Source organism: Sus scrofa, chromosome 9, assembly GCF_054392235.1.
Source record: "Sus scrofa isolate SSC_HxYL_T2T_F1_AM1 chromosome 9, Sscrofa_HxYL_maternal_Yorkshire_Landrace_v2.0, whole genome shotgun sequence".
NCBI lineage: Eukaryota > Metazoa > Chordata > Mammalia > Artiodactyla > Suidae > Sus > Sus scrofa.
Window position 1 is genome coordinate 12391270 of NC_139391.1, and position 21684 is coordinate 12412953.

At 42.4% G+C, this 21684-nt stretch overlaps 2 protein-coding genes across 4 annotated transcripts in view; both read right to left on the reverse strand.

Annotated features, from left to right (window-relative positions):
- Positions 1-21684, reverse strand: part of LOC100511652 (glycerophosphodiester phosphodiesterase domain-containing protein 4) — an 882168-nt gene that overhangs the window by 698822 nt on the left and 161662 nt on the right. The gene's annotated exons all lie outside the window — the stretch shown is intronic.
- Positions 1-21684, reverse strand: part of INTS4 (integrator complex subunit 4) — a 121943-nt gene that overhangs the window by 50442 nt on the left and 49817 nt on the right. For 2 of the 3 annotated variants that reach the window (XR_014814762.1, XM_084975421.1), the window contains exons 10-12: positions 21186-21360; positions 13181-13386; positions 2150-2292 (exon numbers count right to left, since the gene is read on the reverse strand). Coding sequence is in view for 1 of the 3 variants with exons in the window: in XM_084975421.1 (XP_084831547.1) it covers positions 2150-2292; positions 13181-13386; positions 21186-21360 (524 nt within the window). In the remaining 2 variants the exon portion in view is untranslated. Of the gene's footprint in view, positions 1-1820; positions 2293-13180; positions 13387-21185; positions 21361-21684 lie in introns of all 3 variants that reach the window. The other variant, XR_014814763.1, reaches the window with a different exon arrangement.

Here is a 21684-nt window from a genome sequence, read left to right on the forward strand (position 1 = left end):
TAACAACTTGTTTCAAATTAGCCAACTGGGAAGAATGTGCACTCCGACCCAACCAATAGGAAGGGGACAGGTACATCACCTGCATTAGGGATAAACAGGGGAGGGTCCTTTGTTCGGAGCGTGCTTCGGAGTACCTGCGCCCTTCTGCAGAAGTAAAGAGCCTTGCCGAGATTTCTCCTTGTGCACGTGTCTCACTTTCCGACACTGACGACCCGAGCCAGGGTTATCTTAATTTTCAACAATACCTACACCACAGCTCACAGCAACGCCAGATCCTTAAGGCCAGGGATTGAACCCAAAACCTCATGGATACTAGGCAGGTTCGTAACCACTGAGACACAATGGGAACTCCAAGAACACACACTTTTATATTAAATGTATGCAAATAGCTCTTTAAACAGCAATTCATGCACAGTGTTAATCTTGACTCACTCAGTAAAGCCAGAGGTAATCAGGGGAAAATACGATTGTGATTCTCCATCTGAAGACCAAATATCCACCCTTCCTCCAATCTCTACAATGACGGAAATAGACAAAGGAGTGATTAACACTACGTAGGAGAAGGGAGTCTCCGTTGTGGCTCATCAGGTTAAGAACCCGACTAGTATCCATGAGTGTCAGGAGACATGTTTCTACAATATTTTCTTGGCCTCCCTGCTTCTATTTTCTCTGCTGAAAACTCCATCTTGTCCTGCTTCACTTTACCCCATCTTCCTGCTTGTAAAACAGTCGCAGTGCTGGTAAATGACTTAAGCTTAAGAACAAAGACCAAAAGGCATAAGTTATTCATGTGGTCAGCTGAATGAGGACAGAATGTGTGGTCTAGGCATGCTGGACCTGTGCAGATGGGCGCTCTGTTTGCGCAGCATGGTATGTCCTGTTATAATAAGAGAAGGAGGAACCTCATGGCCCCAAGGGGTTTATGAGCAGTTGTTAGCAGAATATGCATCAGCAAGGAGAACAAGGCGCAAACCTAGGCATGCTGGGTTACCGCAGATAGGAAGCACAATGATGATTCTCTAGATGCTATGCTTAGACAGCCAATGCTAAGCTTCCTCAATGCTAATGACTGTTAAATGCCTAAAGGTCAGAATAAAAGCTTAACCATCTAACAGCTATGTGACTTTTAAAATAATAAAAGAACTTTAAAAAAAAAAAAACTACATCCTGCACCTACAACCCCCTCCTCACTTGATGTCATCCTAAAGAGCACAATAAAAGCAGTGTGGTTTCCTGAGGCAGCGCTCTAGGTCCCTGAGACCTTGAGTCCCCAGGTTCCCACCTTTAATTAAGATAAATGTCTCGGAGTTCCCGTCGTGGCGCAGTGCTTAACGAATCCGACTAGGAACCATGAGGTTGCAGGTTCGGTCCCTGCCCTTGCTCAGTGGGTTAAGGATCCGGCGTTGCCGTGAGCTGTGGTGTAGGTTGCAGATGCGGCTCGGATCCAGCGTTGCTGTGGCTCTGGCGTAGGCCAGTGGCTACAGCTCCGATTCGACCCCTAGCCTGGGAACCTCCATATGCCGCGGGAGCGGCCCAAAGAAATAGCAAAAAGACCAAAAAAAAAAAAAGATAAATGTCTCTGTGTCTTGTTTTATGTTAACTTTTTCTTAGGTTTCACAGCACCCATTCTTCAGCCCTCACCTGCTGAGCTGGTCTTGGCACATGAGGACATGCGTTCAATTCCTGGCCCCTCTCAGTGGATTAAGGTTCCAGCATTGCTGTGAGCTGTGGTTAGGTCACAGATGCGTCTTGGCTCTGGCATTGCTGTTGCTGTAGCTGTGGTGTAGGCTGGCAGCTGCAGCTCCGATGTGACCCCTAGCCTGGGAACTTCCATATGCTGCACATGTGATCCTAAAAAAAAAAAAAAATACTATATAGGAGAAAAAAGGAAATCTAATCAACTTATCTCTGTACCTGAAACTCTTACTACAGGGTTTGGCATAGAGTAAACACATAGCAGGGACATAATCTAAAATGTGATATTCAATTTAGGAAGCAGACAAATTGAATCAGGCTTCTAAACTGAAGGCAAAATTGAGGGCCACACCTTCAATCTATGACAATCCACTGAATAATGTCAACACTGTACAGCTGCCACATTATTTAGACTCAGTGAGCAAATAAGCAAAAAAAAAAAAAAATTCCTTACTTCCATATGGAGTCCCTATCGGTAGGGTACTTGGTCAAATTTTTCAGCAGCTCCACCAGTGCCAGATGAATCCCTTCTTTGGTTGAAACGTTAGTGCAGCATAAGAGTTCATGAAGAGCCTCTCTAATATCTCTGGATGAATCCTTAAAAAAAAGGTAATAATAATAATAACAGCAATCACTATGGATTAGCAATTACGGAGGACTGTACAAGTTACACGGGGGCAGAGGGTAGAGAACCTCTCAATCTTCAGAAAGGGGAGGGGGCTGAGTAGTCAGAAGACTTCACAGAGGAGGTAAAATATGAAGCGATTTTTGAAGAATTCATCTATTTATTCACTCATTCATTTGTACACTCAACAGTTACTCAACATTTATTAAATAGTCAACATTTATCAGCACCTACCACGTACCAAGTGCTAGGGATAGAGCAGTAATTAAAATCCAGTCCCTGCCCTCAGAAGATTCCTTCTAGTGAGAAGATAAAAATAAATAACTAGGGAGTTCCTGTTGTGGTGCAACACAAACAAATCCAAGTAGTATCCATGAGAATGTGGTTCGATCCCTGGCCTTGCTCAGTGGGTTAAGGATCCGGCATTGCCATGAGCTGTGCTGTAGGCCGGCAGCTGTAGCCCTGATTCGACCCCTAGCCTGGGAACCTCCATATGCTGCAGGTATGGCCCTAAAAAGAAAAAAAAAAAAAAAAACAGGAGTTCCCTTCGTGGCGCAGTGGTTAACGAATCCGACTAGGAACCATGAGGTGGCGGGTTCGGTCCCTGCCCTTGCTCAGTGGGTTAAGGATCTGGCGTTGCCGTGAGCTGTGGTGTAGGTTGCAGATGCGGCTCGGATCCTGCGTTGCTGTGGCTCTGGCGTAGGCCGGTGGCTACAGCTCCGATTCGACCCCTAGCCTGGGAACCTCCATATGCCGTGGGAGCGGCCCAAAGAAATAGCAAAAAAAGACAAAAAAAAAAAAAAAAAAAAAAACTAAATACATAAGTTTTGTGGAAAAACTATAAAGCAGGTTAAGAATAAGAGTGCTAGGATAAGTGGGGCATTTTACATGTATCATCAGGGGGAACAGCAAACATAAAGGCCATGATGTGAATGAGGTTGAAAAACAGCAGTGTACAAAAATAAACTCCAAATGGCTGAAAGACTTAAATATACGACAGGACACCATCAAACTCCTAGAAGAAAACATAAGCAAAACACTCTCTGACATCAACATTATGAATATTTTCTCAGGGCAGTCTCCCAAAGCAATAGAAATTAGAGCAAAAATAAACCCATGGGACCTCATCAAACTGAAAAGCTTTTGCACAGCAAAGGAAACCAAAAAGAAAACAAAAAGACAACTTACAGAATGGGAGAAAATAGTTTCAAATGATGCAACTGACAAGGGCTTAATCTCTAGAATATATAAGCAACTTATATAACTCAACAGCAAAAAAACCAATCAATCAATGGAAAAATGGGCAAAAGACCTGAATAGACATTTCTCCAAAGAAGATATACAGATGGCCAACAAACACATGAAAAAATGCTCAATATCGCTGGTTATAAGAGAAATGCAAATCAAAACTACCATGAGATACCACCTCACACCAGTCAGAATGGCCATCATTAAGAAACCCACAAATAACAAGTGCTGGAAGGGCTGTGGAGAAAAGGGAACCCTCCTGCACTGTTGGTGGGAATGTAAACTGGTATAGCCACTATGGAGAACAGTTTGGAGATACCTTAGAAATCTATACATAGAACTTCCATATGACCCCGCAATCCCACGCTTGGGCATCTATCCGGACAAAACTCTACTTAAAAGAGACACATGCACCCGCATGTTCATTGCAGCACTATTCACAACAGCCAGGACATGGAAACAATCCAAATGTCCATCGACAGATGATTGGATTCGGAAGATGTGGTATATATACACAATGGAATACTACTCAGCCATAAAAAAGGATGACATCATGCCATTTGCAGCAACATGGATGGAACTAGAGAATCTCATACTGAGTGAAATGAGCCAGAAAAGACAAAGACAAATACCATATGAGATCACTTATAACTGGAATCTAATATCCAGCACAAATGAACATCTCCTCAGAAAAGAAAATCATGGACTTGGAGATGAGACTTGTGGTTGCCTGATGGGAGGGGGAGGGAGTGGGAGGGATCGGGAGCTTGGGCTTATCAGACACAACCTAGAATAGATTTACAAGGAGATCCTGCTGAATAGCATTGAGAACTTTGTCTAGATACTCATGTTGCAACAGAAGAAAGGGTGGGGGAAAAACTGTAATTGTAATGTATACATGTAAGGATAACCTGACCCCCTTGCTGTACAGTGGGAAAATAAAAAAAAAAAAAAAAAAAAAAGAAAAGAAAAACAGCAGTGTGGCTGCAGCAGAGTAAAAAGAGCTGGTACCAAATGACATCAGAGTGGCCTCTTCCCTCCCTGACAGCTTGTGTGCAACCTCACTAAAATGATTAGAAAAGCTCACCAACAACTTAACACTAATGTAAATGGATATAGATAGTTTTACTTTTATTTGATATATCTGTATCGTTTTTTTGGCCAGTTTCTTTTTCTTTCTTTTTTTTTTTTTTTTGTCTTTTTGCCTTTTCTTGGGCCGCTCTCACAGCATATGGAGGTTTCCAGGCTAGGGGTCCAATCGGAGCTGTAGCCACCGACCTACACCAGAGCCACAGCAACATGGGATCTGAGCCGCGTCTTTGACCTACACCACAGCTCACGGCAACGCTGGATCCTTAACCCACTGAGCAAGGGCAGGGACCGAACCCGCAACCTCATGGTTCCTAGTCGGATTCGTTAACCACTGCACCACGATGGGAACTCCATGGCCAGTTTCTTAAAACATTTTAATACAGACAATTTGAAGCACATATATAAGTAGATTAACTCAGAGCCAATCTTGTTTCATTAATACTTTTACCCATTCCTTCCAGATGATTCTGAGGTCAACCAGATAAATCACAGCATTTCATTAGTAAATATTTTCATAATACCTCTTTTGAAAAATGATTATTTGTTTAAAAAAATCCACAAAACCAATGTCATTTCTAAAATTTTAATAATTCCTTAATAACAAATATCCACTCCAGGAGTTCCCGCTGTGGCACAGTGGGTTAAGAATTTGACGGCAGCGGCTTGGGCTAATGCAGAGGCACAGGTTGTCTCCCTGGCCCAGTGCAGTGGGTTAAAGGATCTGGCTTTGCTGCAGTTGCAGCTGGCCCAGGAACTTCCATATGTTGCGGGTGCTGCTTTTAAAAAAAAAAAAATCCACTCCATACACAGATTTCCTTGATTCAGAAAGGTTTTTTTAGTCAGGCTCCAAGAACATGGGCACATTGCAACAGGAAAAAAGGTCCCTTGAGAATTTTTCAATATGTAAAAATCTCTTTACATCCCACTTTTTTTCTTTCCCTTGCAATTTCTCCCCTGTATATCCTGTGATGTGAGTTTGATGTAGAAAACTGACCAGATTCAGGTCCAATTTTTTTAAAAGACCACTTCACAGGTGGTACTGTGTACTTCCCTCAGGAGCTACGTAATGTCTGCTTCTTTCTTGTGATATTAATAACCAGTGAAGATCACTTCCCAGATCCAGCAATTTATTAAAGTTGTAAAACATGACATAAATCCTATCATTCTTCATATATTAACAAGAATACTTCTACAAAGAAAAACTTCTACTTATCAACTAGATGTTCCTGGAGTTCCCAGCGTGGCGCAGAGGAAACGAATCCGACTAGGACCATGAGGTTACGGGTTCGATTCCTGGCCTTGCTCAGTGAGTTAAGGATCCCGAGTTGCTGCGGCTGTGACATAGGTAGGTCGGCGGCTACAGCTCCAATTAGACCCCTAGCCTGGGAACCTCCATATGTCCCAGGTGTGGCCCTGAAAAAAGAAAAAAATTCCACAAAAACAAAAACAAAAAAAAACCCTAGCTGTTCCTTTTGTATAGGAAAAGGAAGGATAAATGGATAATTCCTTAATTTACCAGTTTTTAATGGATCTAAGCATCTTCCAAAGTTATCTAATGCAGTTTTAGTTTGGATGGATGGATTTATTTATTTGTCTTTTTAGGGCACCTTTTTTTTTTTGGCATATGCAGGTTCCCAGGCTAGGGGCTGAATCAGAGGCATACCACAGCCAGGGCAACACCAGATCCGATCTGCGTCTTTGACCTACACCACAGCTTACAGCAATGCCAGATCCTTAACCTGCTGAGCAAGGCCAGGGTCGAACTTGCTTCCTCATGGATACTGGTTGGATTTGTTTCCACTGTGCCACAACAGGAACTCCTCCAAAGCATTTTTTAAAAGTCGGGTTTACTGACATATAATTTACATTCTGTAATCTTCATCCTTTTTTAGTGTACACGTCCATGAATTTAACAAATACATAATTATGTAACCACCATCATAATCAAGATACAAAAGACCTGCATCATTCAAACACGTCCCTAGGGTCCTTTTGTCCCCGTCCTCAAAGCACTTGATATTGTCAGGGTTTCGTTTGTTTTTTCTACCCAATTTAACAGGTGTGTTGTAATATCTCACCGTGGTTTTAATTTGCACTTCCCTACTGACCAATCATGTTAAGCATGTTTTCACACGTTTGTTTATTATTTGCTACTGTTATCTTCTTTGCTTAAGAGTCTGTTCAAATCTTTTGCTCATTTTTTAACTGACTGGTCTGCTTTCTTATCTAATTTTGAGAATTCTTTATATATTATTTATCGGATGTATGTTTTGTGATTATCTTTTCCCCAGTCTGTGGTATGTCTTTTCAAAAACTTTTTTTTTTTTTTTGGCTTAGAAAAACAGGAATTTATTGCCTGAGTTCTAGAGGCTTAAAGTCCAAAATCAAGATTTAAACAGAGTTGGCTCCTTCTGAGGGCTACGATGAAGAATCTATTCCACACCCTTCTCCGAGCTTCCTTGTCAACGGCACTCTCTCTGTGGCTTCGCATTGTCCTCTCTCTATGTGTGTCCCCCTCTCTTTATGGACACTTTATATATCAAAGGCATTATATGTGTTTGATCTGGTCCTATTATCTCTTTATTGTGGAAAAATATGCATAATGTAAAATTAACCATTTTAAGTAAATGTACCTTTTAAGCATATAGTTCTATGACACTGAGTATGTTCACATGGTTATGCTGCCTTTATAATTACTTTTTTTTTTTTTTTGGTCTTTTTTCCTTTTTAGGGCAGCTCCTGTGGCATATGGAGGTTCCCAGGTGAGGGGTCTAATCGGAGCTGTAGCTGCCAGCCTACACCAGAGCCACAGCAACGCCAGATCCGAGTCACGTCTATGACCTACACCACAGCTCATGGCAACGCCAGAATTTTAACCCACTCATCAAGGCCAGGGATCAAACCTGCAACCTCATGGTTCCTGGTTGGATTCGTTTCCACAGAACCACAACAAGAACTCCTATAATTTCTTAAAAGTGTCTTTTTTTTCTTTCTTTCTTTTTTTTTTTTTTTAGAGTAGATTTACAGCGTTGTATGAATTTCTGCTACTTGTGCCATACTGAGTTGTTTTTTGTTGTTGTTGCTGTTTTTGCCTTTTTAGGGCCGGCCACACCCACAGCATATGGAGGTTCCCAGGCTAGGGGTCTAATCGGAGCTGTAGCCACCGGCCTACGCCAGAGACACAGCAACGCGGGATCCGAGCCGCGTCTGCAACCTACACCACAGCTCACGGCAACGCCGGATCGTTAACCCACTGAGCAAGGGCAGGGATCCAACCCTCAACCTCATGGTTCCTAGTCGGATTCGTCAACCACTGCGCCATGACGGGAACTCCTCTTTCTTTTTTTAGGGCTCACCTGTGGCATATGGACTTTCCCAGGGGTCGAATCGGCTACAGCTGTCGGCCTGCGCCAGAGGCACAGCAACACCAGATCTGAGCCACATCTGCAACCTACACACCACAGCTCACGGCAACGCTGGAATCTTAACCCACTGAGAGAGGCCAGGGATCAAACCTGCAACCTCACAGTTACTAGTCAGATTTGTGTTCGCTGCACCATAATGGGAACTCCCCTAAAAGTGTCTTTTAGAAGAACTTTTTATTTTTTTATTTTTTTGCTTTTTAGGGCTGCACCTGCAGAATATGGAGGTTCCCAGGCTAGGGGTCAAATCAGGAGCTATAGCTGCTGGGCTACACCATAGCCACAGCAACGCAGGATCCAAGCTGCATCTGCAACCTATATCAGAGCTCACAGCAATGCCAAATCCTTAACCCACTTAACTTAAGGCCAGGGATCAAACCCACATCTTCATGGATGCTAATCAGATTCGTTAACTGCTGAGCCACAAAGGGAACTCACAGAACTTTTTTATTTTAATAAAGTCCAGTTTACCTAACTATTTCTCTTATAGATTACATTTTTGGTGTCATATCTAAGAAATCTTTGTCTATGCCAAAGTTTCAAGTATTTCTCCCAAAAGTTTTACAGTTTTAAGTTGTACTTAGTATATGAAAGCAATCGAACTAAAAAATTTAAGACACATCCATATCCACATAACAAAACCTAAGAATCAGAGGATTCTTCTCCAAAAGTCGGATAGAAACATGTCCTCTTTATTCTCCAGGTTTAAAATATTGCAAGAGTTACTAAAATGTGACACAGAGACATGAGGTGAGCAAATGCTGTTGGAAAAATGGCACTGATCGGTTGTGGGGCAGAGGGAAAAGGAAAAAACTCAGCATCAATAGACTTGCTCCACGTAGGGCTGCCACAAATGCCCAATTTGCAGAATCTGCAACATCTTCAAAGCACACTAACATGAGGTGTGTCGGTATTATGCACTACCACCATACGAACACTTTCTCTGTGCCAAGCGCCATGCTCAGCACTTTCCATGAATTCTTTCATTTAATTTTTATAAGAAACATATGAACAGGTGAAATTATTCTCACTTGAGAGACAAGAAAACCAAGAAGCAGAAAGATTAAATAATTTGCCCCAAGTTACAAGGCTGATAAAAACACTGCTAAAAATCCTTTAATAGCTTTTAGTTGCCCTTCCCTTAATGTGACCTTCAAGGCTCTGCATGAGCTGGCCCCACCTGCCCCTCCACACTCTCTCATAGCAGACACGAGCTGGTCACTGCCAGGCCTTCTCTAGGTCCCTCAACTCAACGGTGCCATGTTTCCACTCTCCAGTTTCTACACGCCCTGCTCCTCTACCCGACATGTCCTCATACCTCACAGCCCCAGTGCATCCAGTCAAGTTAGTGTCTTATTCCTTCTTTAGAGCCTTTTCTAATCGTTGTACCCCTTCAACCCCTAAAGACCAAGTGCCCCATGATACACCCCATGGGACCTCCCTTACTGTCATGAGCTGCTTATTTCAGCTTATATTACGCCTTCGTTTGTGTCTGATTTATCTGTCTCTCATACATAAATTCTAAGGTCTATGAGAGCAGGGCCATGGCTTATGCTCACTGCTGTATCCCCTCAGCAAAGGGCCTGGCACATAAGAGGTGGTCGATAAATATTAAAAACAAAGGGGAAAAAAGGACGGAAGAGAAAGATTGACAGACTAATTTAGATCTGTCTGGCTCTGTAAGTTACAGGTTTAAGTAAGATATAATATTTCCCATATGAACAAATCTTCATATGGGAAGATAAGAGGCAGCTATTTTAATGTACCGGAGAAACAATTTTCAAAGTATTAAGAAAACAATTTTTTTTTTTTTTTGCTATTTTAGGGCCGCACCCACGGCATACGGAGGTTCCAGGCTAGGGGTCGAATTGGAGCTGTAGCTGCTGGCCTGCACCACAGCCACAGCCACATGGCATCCAAGCCACATCTGCGACCTACACCACAGCTCACGGCAACATCAGACCCTTAACCCAATGAGCGAGGCCAGGGATCGAACCCGCATCCTTGTGGATCCTAGTCAGGTTTGTTAACTGTTGAGCCATAAAGGGAACTCCAGAAAACAATTTTTTGACTTGTGTGTTTCTTAAGAACTCCCCAGCTATACAGTTAACCTGCACCGACTTGTCTTAGGAACTGTTTACCAAGCACCCTCCATGCGCAGTCACCACATTAAACGGAGACAGTACAATAAAGGGTACATACACCATGTTCACTCTTCTGAAGGAGCTCACAATCTCATCAGGGCCATGTGACAAATACACTAAACCTGCCCATAAATGGTAAAAGTGTGAAAACTGCAGTAAGAGACACATGAGCTTGGTACTCAATAATTATGCCTTAAGTGAAGGAATGAGGAAAGAGTTAATATATCTGATATGAATTTCAAGAAAACTTCAAGAATGAGCTATGTAGAGTCGAAAGAGCGGTAAATTGTTGTTAACCTTCTGCATAAAATCCTCCAACGGTACCCCCAAAATACTTGGAATAAAATCCAAACATCTGACAATAGCCTCCAAAGCACTCCACTTGCCCCCACCCGCCTCTCAGACCTCATCTCAGATCACTTCCGCTTCTCTACGTTCCATGTTCCACCTGCACCAGCGTTCTTACTCCCTATCCTGGAAACACCAAGGCTCAGCGGTACCTTAGAGCCTTTCCATCTGCTGCTGCCTCTACCTGAAGGTATTTCCTCCAACTTTCACATGGCTGACTTCCTTTTCTCATTGAAGACTCAGCATAAACTGAGAAAGCCTTTTACTAATCACTTACTTTATGGGGAAATTTCTCATTTCTGTCACTTCTGTTTAAGATGGCACTCTGTGAAATCATTTTGTTCCCTCTACATCTCTTTTTTTTAAAATTTAATTTAAATTTTTTTTTTTGTCTTTTTTTTGCTATTTCTTGGGCCGCTCCCACGGCATATGGAGGTTCCCAGGCTAGGGGTCTAATCAGAGCTGTAGTCCCCAGCCTACACCAGAGCCACAGCAACGCGGGATCCGAGCTGCGTCTGCAATCTACACCACAGATCACGGCAACGCCAGATCGTTAACCCACTGAGCAAGGGCAGGGACCGAACCCGCAACCTCATGGTTCCTAGTCGGATTCGTTAACCACTGTGCCACTACGGGAACTCCCCCTCTACATCTCTTTAGAATACACATCCCATGAGACTTCCTATGAGCTCAATGTCAAAGAAAGGAAGAAGAGGAAGGAGGGAAAGAATGAGGAAAGGAAGGGAGAGAGGGTAAGAAGGAAAAGAAAGTACGAAGAGAAAAAAGAAGGAAAGATGGACCTAAGCTGGAAGGTGAGCCGGCGGACGCTCCAGCGGTGAGGTACACTGCCAGCGTAAACCCAAAGGGCAGTGAGCAGCAGCGTAGAAGGACAGACGGAAGTTTGTGAGTCTCACCTTCACGGAAAGAACTCCAACTCAAGGAATTTAGATCTAAGTAAATCTTGGTGAGTTTTATACAAAGGTGCTCACAAATAAACCTGTCTGTGGCCCTACGAACAAGTTGGTCAGTCAAATGATGGCTTGGGACATAGCTCAGCGACCTAACACATACTGAGCATCTACTGTGCCTTCACTGCACAGCATTCGAAATTAAAGGATGAAAAAGCCCTTGGCCCCTTGAGAAGCTCACAGTCTTGTGGTATAAAGAATTAAATAAACAGACACATACTAGTCAATGCTACGGTAGCATACGAAGGGTGTTAACGAAAATATGAGTGCTATTTAGCCCACCCAGCGGTGTAGTCAGTTAAGGAAGGCTTTCCCAGATATACTACCCAGTGTAGATCCCGGGAATAAGCAGAAGGCTGATATGTGAAGAAAAGCGGCAGGTTTGCAGGCAGAGGGGAAAAAATGACAGTGAAGGTAAAATGGTGAAGAAAAGCAGCATGACTGGGGGGTGAATACGGCATAAAGTTCAAGGTAAAGTACGATGGGGAAGAAAACTAAAAAGGAAAGGAGGGGGCAGGCCACAGAGACCAGCCACAGAGAAGAAGATATGAAATGCAAACTTATCTTCTTAGGAAAAGATACCTGAAAAACCATAAGAATTTATAATTCAGGAGAAACCTTAGCAGAAGTGCTAGCAACCGAGAGAATGACAGAGAACTTCAAAGCCAAGCACATAACCTGTTTTCTGAAGTACGCAGCAGAAATCCATAACAAGTGCTCAACACGTAAACATCAATTTGCCATCCCTTTCACAATCTCTGAAAACAAAGGGGAGGGAGGGGGCACCAAAGGCCAAAATCTCATTTATTAATATTTTGAAAACTTCGGAAGTCACAAATAAAATCCAGACACTTTAGAAAAATAATTCAAGAATCACCAAGAGTTGCACAGCCTGAGAGGCAAATCTGTGTTCACATCCTGGCACAGACACTTAGTGCCTGTATGACTTCAAACAAATTACTTTTTTTCTGTAAAACTACAGGGTGAATGAATTGATCCCTTCCTGCCGTAACATCCTATGATTCACTAGAAGAATTAAATCAAATCAAAGGCTGACAAGAATTCTTCATCATTTAGCTCCTGCCTTCTCTATAGCCACTTCTTTTCCCTCCTCCATCTCTCAACGCTCTGCGATATTACAACGAATTGCTCCCGATTCCTTGAAAACACCATATTCACTTCACCTCTGGACCCTTAGACACGGCTGCCTCTGTTTGGTACACTTCCCCTTACCACCATCAGGGCTGCTCCTTCCTAAGAAAATGCCTCATACACCTGAATCTAACAGAATATTCTAAGTCAACTATACTTCCAAAGAAAAAAAAGTCAAAGAAGAAAATGCCTCATTAAGTCCTCCTCCTTCGAGTGTCCACCTCGGCATCCTTCTTTCTTTCCTGTCTTCCCAACAGTACCTCAGACGACTCAGTATTCCCAGGGCATCCGGGCCTTTCCTGATCACGGCAACACTAAACTTTATTCAAACTGTGTCAGTCTCCTCCGTCGTGGGGAAGCTGTGTGATGAGCAGGCAGAACTGTGTTGCCTTTACACTACTGCATCAAAAAATGTCTGGTTGAAAAAACACAAAGTGGCATTTGGTAGATGCTGATGAAGAAAGGGGTAACAAACCGATCACTCACCTCTAACACAGCCAAGACAGTGTCAAGCTGATCCTCTCGAAGGGTGATATTGTTGGAGATTTTCCGCATGGTATGTATGGACTGCAGACGTACCTCCTCAATTTCATCATTAAACATATCAACCAGGAAATCCAGGCACTTCTCAGCAAAAGAGGGTGAAGATTGGGCCAGCATGCAAAGCGCCTCCACAGCAGCAATGCGGACCTCTACAGAAAAGGGGACAGACAAAAGCGCATGTCACGTTAAGATCCACAGGAGAAACCCGACACGGACTCCTCATTCAGGTGTGTTTCCCTCTCTACTCTTCTCACTCTCCAAACTCTCTCTGGAGACCTCCTCCATGCCTGCAGATTCTGCTACCACCTTCACATGGACCTACGATCAAGGCTGTGGGCACCAGAGGGACTAAGGTTTAGGTCCTGACTCCACAGACATGTGATCAAGTTACATGTCTATCTCTATTATCTAAATTTCTTGAAAACTCAGTTGTCTTATTATCTCAGTATTCCAACCACAGTAAAGTATTTTTTTTAAAGGCAGTTTTATTTTTTATTTATTTATTGTGGTCTTTCCATCTTTTTTTTAGGGCCGCACCCATGGCATATGGAGATTCCCAAGCAAGAAGTCAAATCAGAACTACAACTGCTGACCTATGCCACAGCCACAGCAACACCAGATCTGAGCTGTGTCTTCAACCTGCACCACGGCTCACCGCAATGCTGGATCCTTAACCCACTGAGCGAGGCCAGGGATCGAACCCACAACCTCATGGTTCCTACTCAAATTCCTTTCTGCTGTGCCACCATGGAAACTCCAAAAGGCAGTTTTAAAATAACATTATTAAGGAACTCCCTTGGTGGGACAGTGGGTTAAGGATCCAGCATTATCACTGCTGTGGCTCAGGCTGCAGCTGTGGGTTCCATCCCTGGCCTTGGAACTTCCAAATGCTGTGGGCAAGGCCAAAAAAAAAAAAAAAAAAAAAAAAAATCACTAAGATTAATGGAGTTCCCATTGTGACTAAGCAGGTTAAGGACACAAAGTTTTCTCTGTAAAGATGTGCATTCAATACTTGGCTTTGCTCGGTGGGCAAGGATCCAGTGCGGCTGTAAGCTGCAGCGTGGATGGCAGATGCAGTTTGGACCCCACGCTGCTGTGGCTGAGACACAGGCCTCAGTTAAGGCTCCAATTCGACCCCTAGCCCAGGAACCGCCATATGCCACAGGTGTGGCCATTAAAAATAAGATTAAAACAGGCTTGATATCATTATTCTCATTTTAGAGATAAGATTCAGCAAAGTAAATAAACTTGCCCCCAAATGAGTGAGAGCAGAGATGACCAGTACCCAAGTCTGCCAATTCTAGATCAGCATCATCTGGTGGTTAAGGGTACCTGCCCTGAAATGACAGAGGTTTCACAGTGCACTGTGAAAAGTAATCCACCCACTAACTTGAATAAGTAACTTCTCTCCACAGCACCTCCATTTTCTTACCTTTTAAATGGAGCATAACACCCATTTCCTTACAGAACAGTTAGGAGGAGTAAACGACACAGTACAGGCAAAGCACATGGCACACTGCCTAGCATATGTTAAAAGCTCAATAAATATCAGCTATGACATAATAGATCCAGGTCTGGTAAGCATCTTGAAAACAGAGCACGTCTACCTTTTTATATGCTCAGAACATGTAACAGTAAAGCCACTGAATCCAGGAAGCCCTTCATTCATTCATTAACAATGTCTCCTAAACATGTACTACGTGTCAGGCCCTGTGCTACAGCTGTCGGAATACAGAGGTGAGAGATAAGGAAACTACAGTCAGTGCTCACAAGACTTCCACACATGTTTGTTTTGTGCCGGTGGCTCACGTGGTTCTGCAACAAAAGATACAGTTTCAAAAAAGGAAAGAAAAAACACATTGTGGTTGAAACTCTCAAATATAGCTTGTTTTTGATATAAGAGGTTTCAGACACTAAAAGCAGAGTTATCCTACAGTATAGCAAAGGGAACTATATCCAATCACTTGTGATAGACCATGATAGAAGATAATATGAGGAAAAGAACATATATATATGTAAAACTGGGTCACTCTGCCATACAGCAGAAATTGACAGAACACTGTAAATCGAGTGTAACAAAAAAAATTTTTTTTGAAAGAGGAGTTACTGGAGGTTCTACTGTGGCACCAATGGATTAAGGATCGGCACCGTTGGAGCTACAGTGCAGGTTAAAACTGCAGCGCAAGTTTGATCCCTGGCCTGGGAACTTCCACATGCCACAGCCGCAGCCAAAAAAAAAAAAAAAAAAAAAGTTACCACATTAGAGAAATGACTCAGATTTTTCTTGTAGTTATAAATTCCTCCTTTTCATAAGAAGAGAAAGATTTGCTCTACTTTACAATGATGTAATTTAAACATGAAATTTCTAATAATTACAAAGCAAGCCAAAGATGGACTCAGCACGTTACCTGCTGACCCTTCTTCCTAGGGCTTTACCCATTACACTGCACTGACTCATGCGTAACTCTTTCGAGTATATCAAGAGAATCACAGAGAAACTTCTGATCAACATGAGGTAATCAGTATGACCTAACCTGATGCAATTCCAAGCAGAAGCAAAGAAATTTGGTGTTTTATTTGGCATGCACAGCCTGGGAACAGGTAGCTAAACTGACAATTTCTACTGGACTTTTTGGGATGTTAAAAATATATTACAGTCTCCTTAAGGCTCCAGGGCAGAGAAAAGGAATTGGCTTGCTAGGGGAAAAAAAAAGTCAAAAACTGATCCACCAATGTCTTAACATGTATAACCAGACTGGGGTTTTACTACTTACTAGCTTTGTGCTTAGTACTAAAGATACTAAGATGAACAAGAGCAAGACTATCTCCCAGTGACTACAGACTAGAACAGTGAATTGCATTACAGAGCGATGGACAATACAAAGAAAAAACACAACCAGTACTAAGAAAATGCAGAAGAGGCACAGAGCCCACTCAACAGGATCAGAGGCAGCTTTCTGGAACAAGTAACTCCTAAGATAATACCTGAAGGAGATGCTAGGCCAGAAGAAAGGAAAAAGACCTTTCTAGGCAGAGGACCCACATGTAAAGGTCCAGAAGGGAGGGAGAACATGGAACAACTACAGGACTAAGAGCATGTGTGATACTACACAAGAGTCTATCACCAATGAAACAGGCGCCTTTTCATTCCCAGCAAATGTGCCCCTAAAACCTGGATTTACCTAGAACTTTATGAGCATGATTAAATTATAAAGCTGCCATACCTGATACCAGTTATAATCTAGTCACTTTCCCAAGTTTCTTTAATCAAACTTGAGTGACAAACAGTAGAATTAAACCACATAAACAATTATACTAATTAAGTTCAATTTTAGAAACTAAACAAAGCAAAAATGCTAGCAGAAACAAGTAAAATAGGTTCTAGTTATTGTCTTAAGACAAAATGGGTTTTTTAAACTGGACTTCTTTATTGGAGTTCCTGTTGTGTCTCAGCAGTTAACAAACCCGACTAGTACCCATGAGGATGTGGGTTTGATCCCCAGCCTTGCTCAGTAGGTTAAGGATCTGGTGTTGCCATGAGCTGTGGTGTAGCTTGCAGACATGGCTTAGATATGGCATTGGTGGGGCTGTGGCTCTGGTGCAGGTCAGCAGCTACAGCTCCAATTTGACCCCTAGCCTGGGAACCTCCATATGCCATGGGAGTAGCCCTAAAATGACAAAAAAAAAAAAAAAAAAAAAAAAAAGGATTTCCTTATCACCTAATACTACTTATATTTTTGATTCATGTATCAAGTTCATAGAGAACAACAACAAAAAAAAAAAAACAGAGGAAGCTTCAACTAATTTCTATATATAGAGAACACTGTACAGCAAACTGAATTGGGTAACCCAATTCTTTTATCTGCTAATAGAAAAACTGTCTTTCAAAAGTAATTTTCTTCCACTCCCAGGCATCTATCCAGAGAAAACCGTGACTCGCAAAGGCACATGTACTCCGATGTTCACTGCAGCACTATTTGCAATAGCCAAGACATGGAAACAACCTAAATGTCCATCAACAGAGGAGTGGATCAAGAAGATGTGGTATATACACAATGGAATATTACTCAGTCATTAAAAGGAACAAAACACCAGCATTTTTAGCAACTAGGATGGGCCTAGAAATTGTCATGCTGAGTGAAGTCAGCCATACAATGAGACACCAACATCAAATGCTTTCACTGACATGTGGAATCTGAAATAAGGACAGACTGAACTTCTTTGCAGAACAGATGCTGACACAGACATTGAAAAACTTTTGGTCTCTGGAGGAGACAGTTTGAGGGGTGGGAGGATGTGCCTGGGTTGTGGGATGGAAATCCTGTGAAACTGGATTGTGATGATCATTATACAACTACAGATGTGACAAATTCATTGAATAAAAATAATAATAATAATTTTTCTTAAAAAAATAATTTTCTTGCCCTTACAAGAAGTTCCATTCTGAAGTATCTTTTTTTTTTTTTTTTTTTTTTTGTCTTTTTAGGGCTGCACCCTCAGCATATGGAGGTTCCCAGGCTAGGGGTCTAATCAGAGCTGTAGCCGCCAGCCTATGCCACAGCCACAGCAACACCAGATTCAAGCCGCATCTGCGACCTACACCACGGCTCATGGCAATGCTAGATCCTTAATCCACTGAGCAAGGCCAGGGATCGAACCTGCAACCTCATGGTTCCTAGCTGGATTTGTTTCCACTGAGCGATGACAGAAACTCCTTGAGGTATCATTTTTTCTTTTAGGGAGCCCCTGTGGGATATGGAAGTTCCTGAGCCAGGGGTCAAATTGGAGCTGCAGCTGCCAGCCACAGCCACAGCCACAGCAATGCCAGATCCAACATTCATCTGCCACCTACACTGCAGCTTGCAGCAACGCTGGATCCTTAACCCTTTGAACAAGGCCAAAGGTCAAACTGGCATCCTCATGAATACTAGTCAGATTCTTAGCCTGCTGAGCCACAATAGGAACTCCTTTATAGGCATTTTAAAAACCTGATTTCTAATCCCCTGATACAAATTTACTATAAAATTTGGACAATCAACATTATCTCCTCAGGTCTATCATCCTCACTGAAATTAGGAGGTTGGAGTCAATCATCTCAAAGCACTGCGAGTCTGTGATCTATGTGAGATAGACAGCATCATGTTGTGAAAATCCAAGACAAAGCAATAAATATTATCCAAAATGAAAACAAAAAGAAAAAAGACTAGGGAGTGTCAGAAGTGGGCTGAGACACAGTGGCAAGCCAGAATCTGTTAGGGAGCCTCGGGAAGTTTCTCCGTGTTCCATGGGTAGGGGTTTGGCGGTTTGGAATTGGAAGGGACAAGAAGGACATTCAACCCCCAAAACAGCAGCCAATGATATATTTCTGTGGAGAATGTCACCCAGAAAATGAAATAAAATCAAGGGATCCCATCCGATGCAGAGAATGTGGATATAGAATAATGTACAAGAAAAGAACTAAAAGATTGGTGGTTTTTGATGCTTGATGAAACATGAAATTCAGAGGAATATCTTCATTTGGATTTGGATTTGCTGTTGATGTGGTATAGCTTTTGATTTGTGTACTTTATGAATACAGCTATGTATCATGATTTCATTGTAAAAACCAGATTGTGTTTAGGTATCTATTAATAGTTTATATAAAGGTATTTTTGGTTCAAAAAAAAAAAAGAGGAGGAGTTCCCGTCGTGGCGCAGTGGTTAACGAATCCGACTAGGAACCATCAGGTTGCGGGTTCGGTCCCTGCCCTTGCTCAGTGGGTTAACGATCCGGCGTTGCCATGAGCTGTGGTGTAGGTTGCAGACGCGGCTCGGATCCCGCGTTGCTGTGCCTCTGGCGTAGGCCGGTGGCTACAGTTCCGATTCAACCCCTAGCCTGGGAACCTCCATATGCCGCGGGAGCGGCCCAAGAAATAGCAACAACAACAACAACAACAAAAGACAAAAAGACAAAGGCAAAAAAAAAAAAAAAGACTAGGGGGAAAAAGAATAGAGCAGCTGGGAGTTACAGAGATATGTGTAATTGGGAGTCCTTCAAGGAGCACGGGACAGGAAAAATATTTAAAGAAGTAACGGCCGGAGTTCCCGTCGTGGCGCAGTGGTTAACGAATCCGACTAGGAACCATGAGGTTGCGGGTTCGGTCCCTGCCCTTGATCAGTGGGTTAACGATCCGGCGTTGCCTTGAGCTGTGGTGTAGGTTGCAGATGCGGCTCGGATCCTGAGTTGCTGTGGCTCTGGCGTAGGCAGGTGGCTACAGCTCCGATTCGACCCCTAGCCTGGGAACCTCCATATGCCGCGGAAGCGGCCCAAGAAATAGCAACAACAACAACAACAACAAAAAAAGACAAAAAGACAAAAAAAAAAAGAAGTAATGGCCAAAGATTTTCCAAATTTTATAAAAATTACAAATCCATAGATCCAAGAAGCTCAACAAAATCCAAGCATAAATAACAAGAAGAAAATTATACCAAGACACACCAGAGTTAAATAATATAGAACCAATGATAAAGAGAAAATCTTAAAAGCAACTAGAGAAAAAAAGATACATCATGTATAGAAGAATAAAGATTTAAAATGACAGCAGGGAGTTCCCGTCTTGGCGCAGTGGTTAACGAATCCGACTAGGAACTATGAGGTTGCGGGTTCGGACCCTGCCCTTGCTCAGTGGGTTAAGGATCCAGCGTTGCCATGAGCTGTGGTGTAGGTTGCAGACGCGGATCGGATCCCGCGTTGCTGTGGCTCTGGTGTAGGCTGGTGGCTACAGCTCCGATTGGACCCCTAGCCTGGGAATCTCCATATGCTGTGGGAGCGGCCCAAGAAATAGCAAAAAGACAAAAAAAATAAATAAATAAATAAAATAAAATGACAGCAGACTTCTCGACAGAAAAATGCAAAGTGAAAAACTGTGGAACAACATCTTTAAAGGATGAACAAACAACCACTATTAACTTACAATGCGATTCCCAGTGAAAATATCTTTCAAAAGTCTTTATTAGTCATATAAAGGCTTTAAAGTCAGACTAACCTGGGTTTAAATCCTGCTTCTGTCTCTTACTAGCTGGGTGACAAGGTATAATTTTCATCAGTATCGGTAACATCCAATTTTGGAGTTTCCGTCGTGGCTCAGCAGTGAAGCCTGACTAGCAACCATGAGGACATGGGTTTGATCCCTGTCCTCCCTGAGCAGGTTAAGGATCCAGCATTACCATGATCTGTGGTATAGGGTACAGACGCGGTTTGGATCCTGCATTGCTATGGCTGTGTGTAGGCCGGCAGCTATAGCTCTGATTTGACCCCTAGCCTGGGAGCCTCCATATGCCGCTGGTGTAGCCCTAAAAAAAAAAAAAAAAAAAAAAAAAAAAAGACAAAAATAATAATAATATCAAATTTTACTATTAAGTGCTTACTATAAGTGGGCTTCAAATATATATATATATATACACACATATGTATATAAAATAGATATATAAACATACATACACACACACACACACACACACTTTGGTTGTGCCTATGACCTGCAGAAGTTCCCAGGCTGGAATCAAACTTATGCCACAGCTGCAGCCAGAGCCACTGGAGGGAAAACACCAGATCCTTAACCTGCTGAGCTATAAGGGAACTCCAAGTTCCCCTGTTATATACTGTGCTAAGTATCTCATTTATATATAATCTTATTTAATTACAGTTCAGAAATGTTTACTATAAACTTTTTATAGAAATGCTAGAATCTGAACTTAAATGGACTGATTCCAAAGTCCACGTTCTTAACCACTGCATCATACCACACGAGCCTCACTCAGCCTCTTCCTTTTATAAAATCAAAATAGTTGGTACCTCACAGAGTGACTATGAAGATGAAATAAGACAAAGTGTATCACCCAGTACAAGGCCACACACATTGCGGTCACTCAGTAAACAGGCACTGGTATTATTATGCAGTCATACTTACCATACATCTCATCTTCCAATCCATGAACAAAGGCTCCGCAAGCTCCTGACTCGATCAAGTTCACAGCTCCTGTATCTACTTCTTCCTTGGGAGCATCGTCTCCCCACTTCCTGCCACTGGAAAACTCTCCTGAACTATAAAGTTCCTTGGCACGTTCATGAGCCGTACGTTTCCTCTAGAAGACAACAATCATCACTTGCTGGAGATTCTTGAGGGAACAGTTAAGTTATACCCCAAGAATATGAGAATATAGAAAATAACTCCGCCCTCTGAGAGTTTCATTTTTAAAAAAATACTCAATAGATCAGAGCAGAGAAATGCAAATTAAAGTATGATCAGCATTCTCAGGTCTATCATAGCTAAGAGTAACCTTATTAAAAACAGTGCACGAATACTGATTAGACAGGTGGTTATATTTGCCATAGCAATATACTGAAAAGGGAGAACCAGAGAAGTAAATAAAGGCAGTGTTCCTTCAGGAACCCTCCTGGATGGAAAA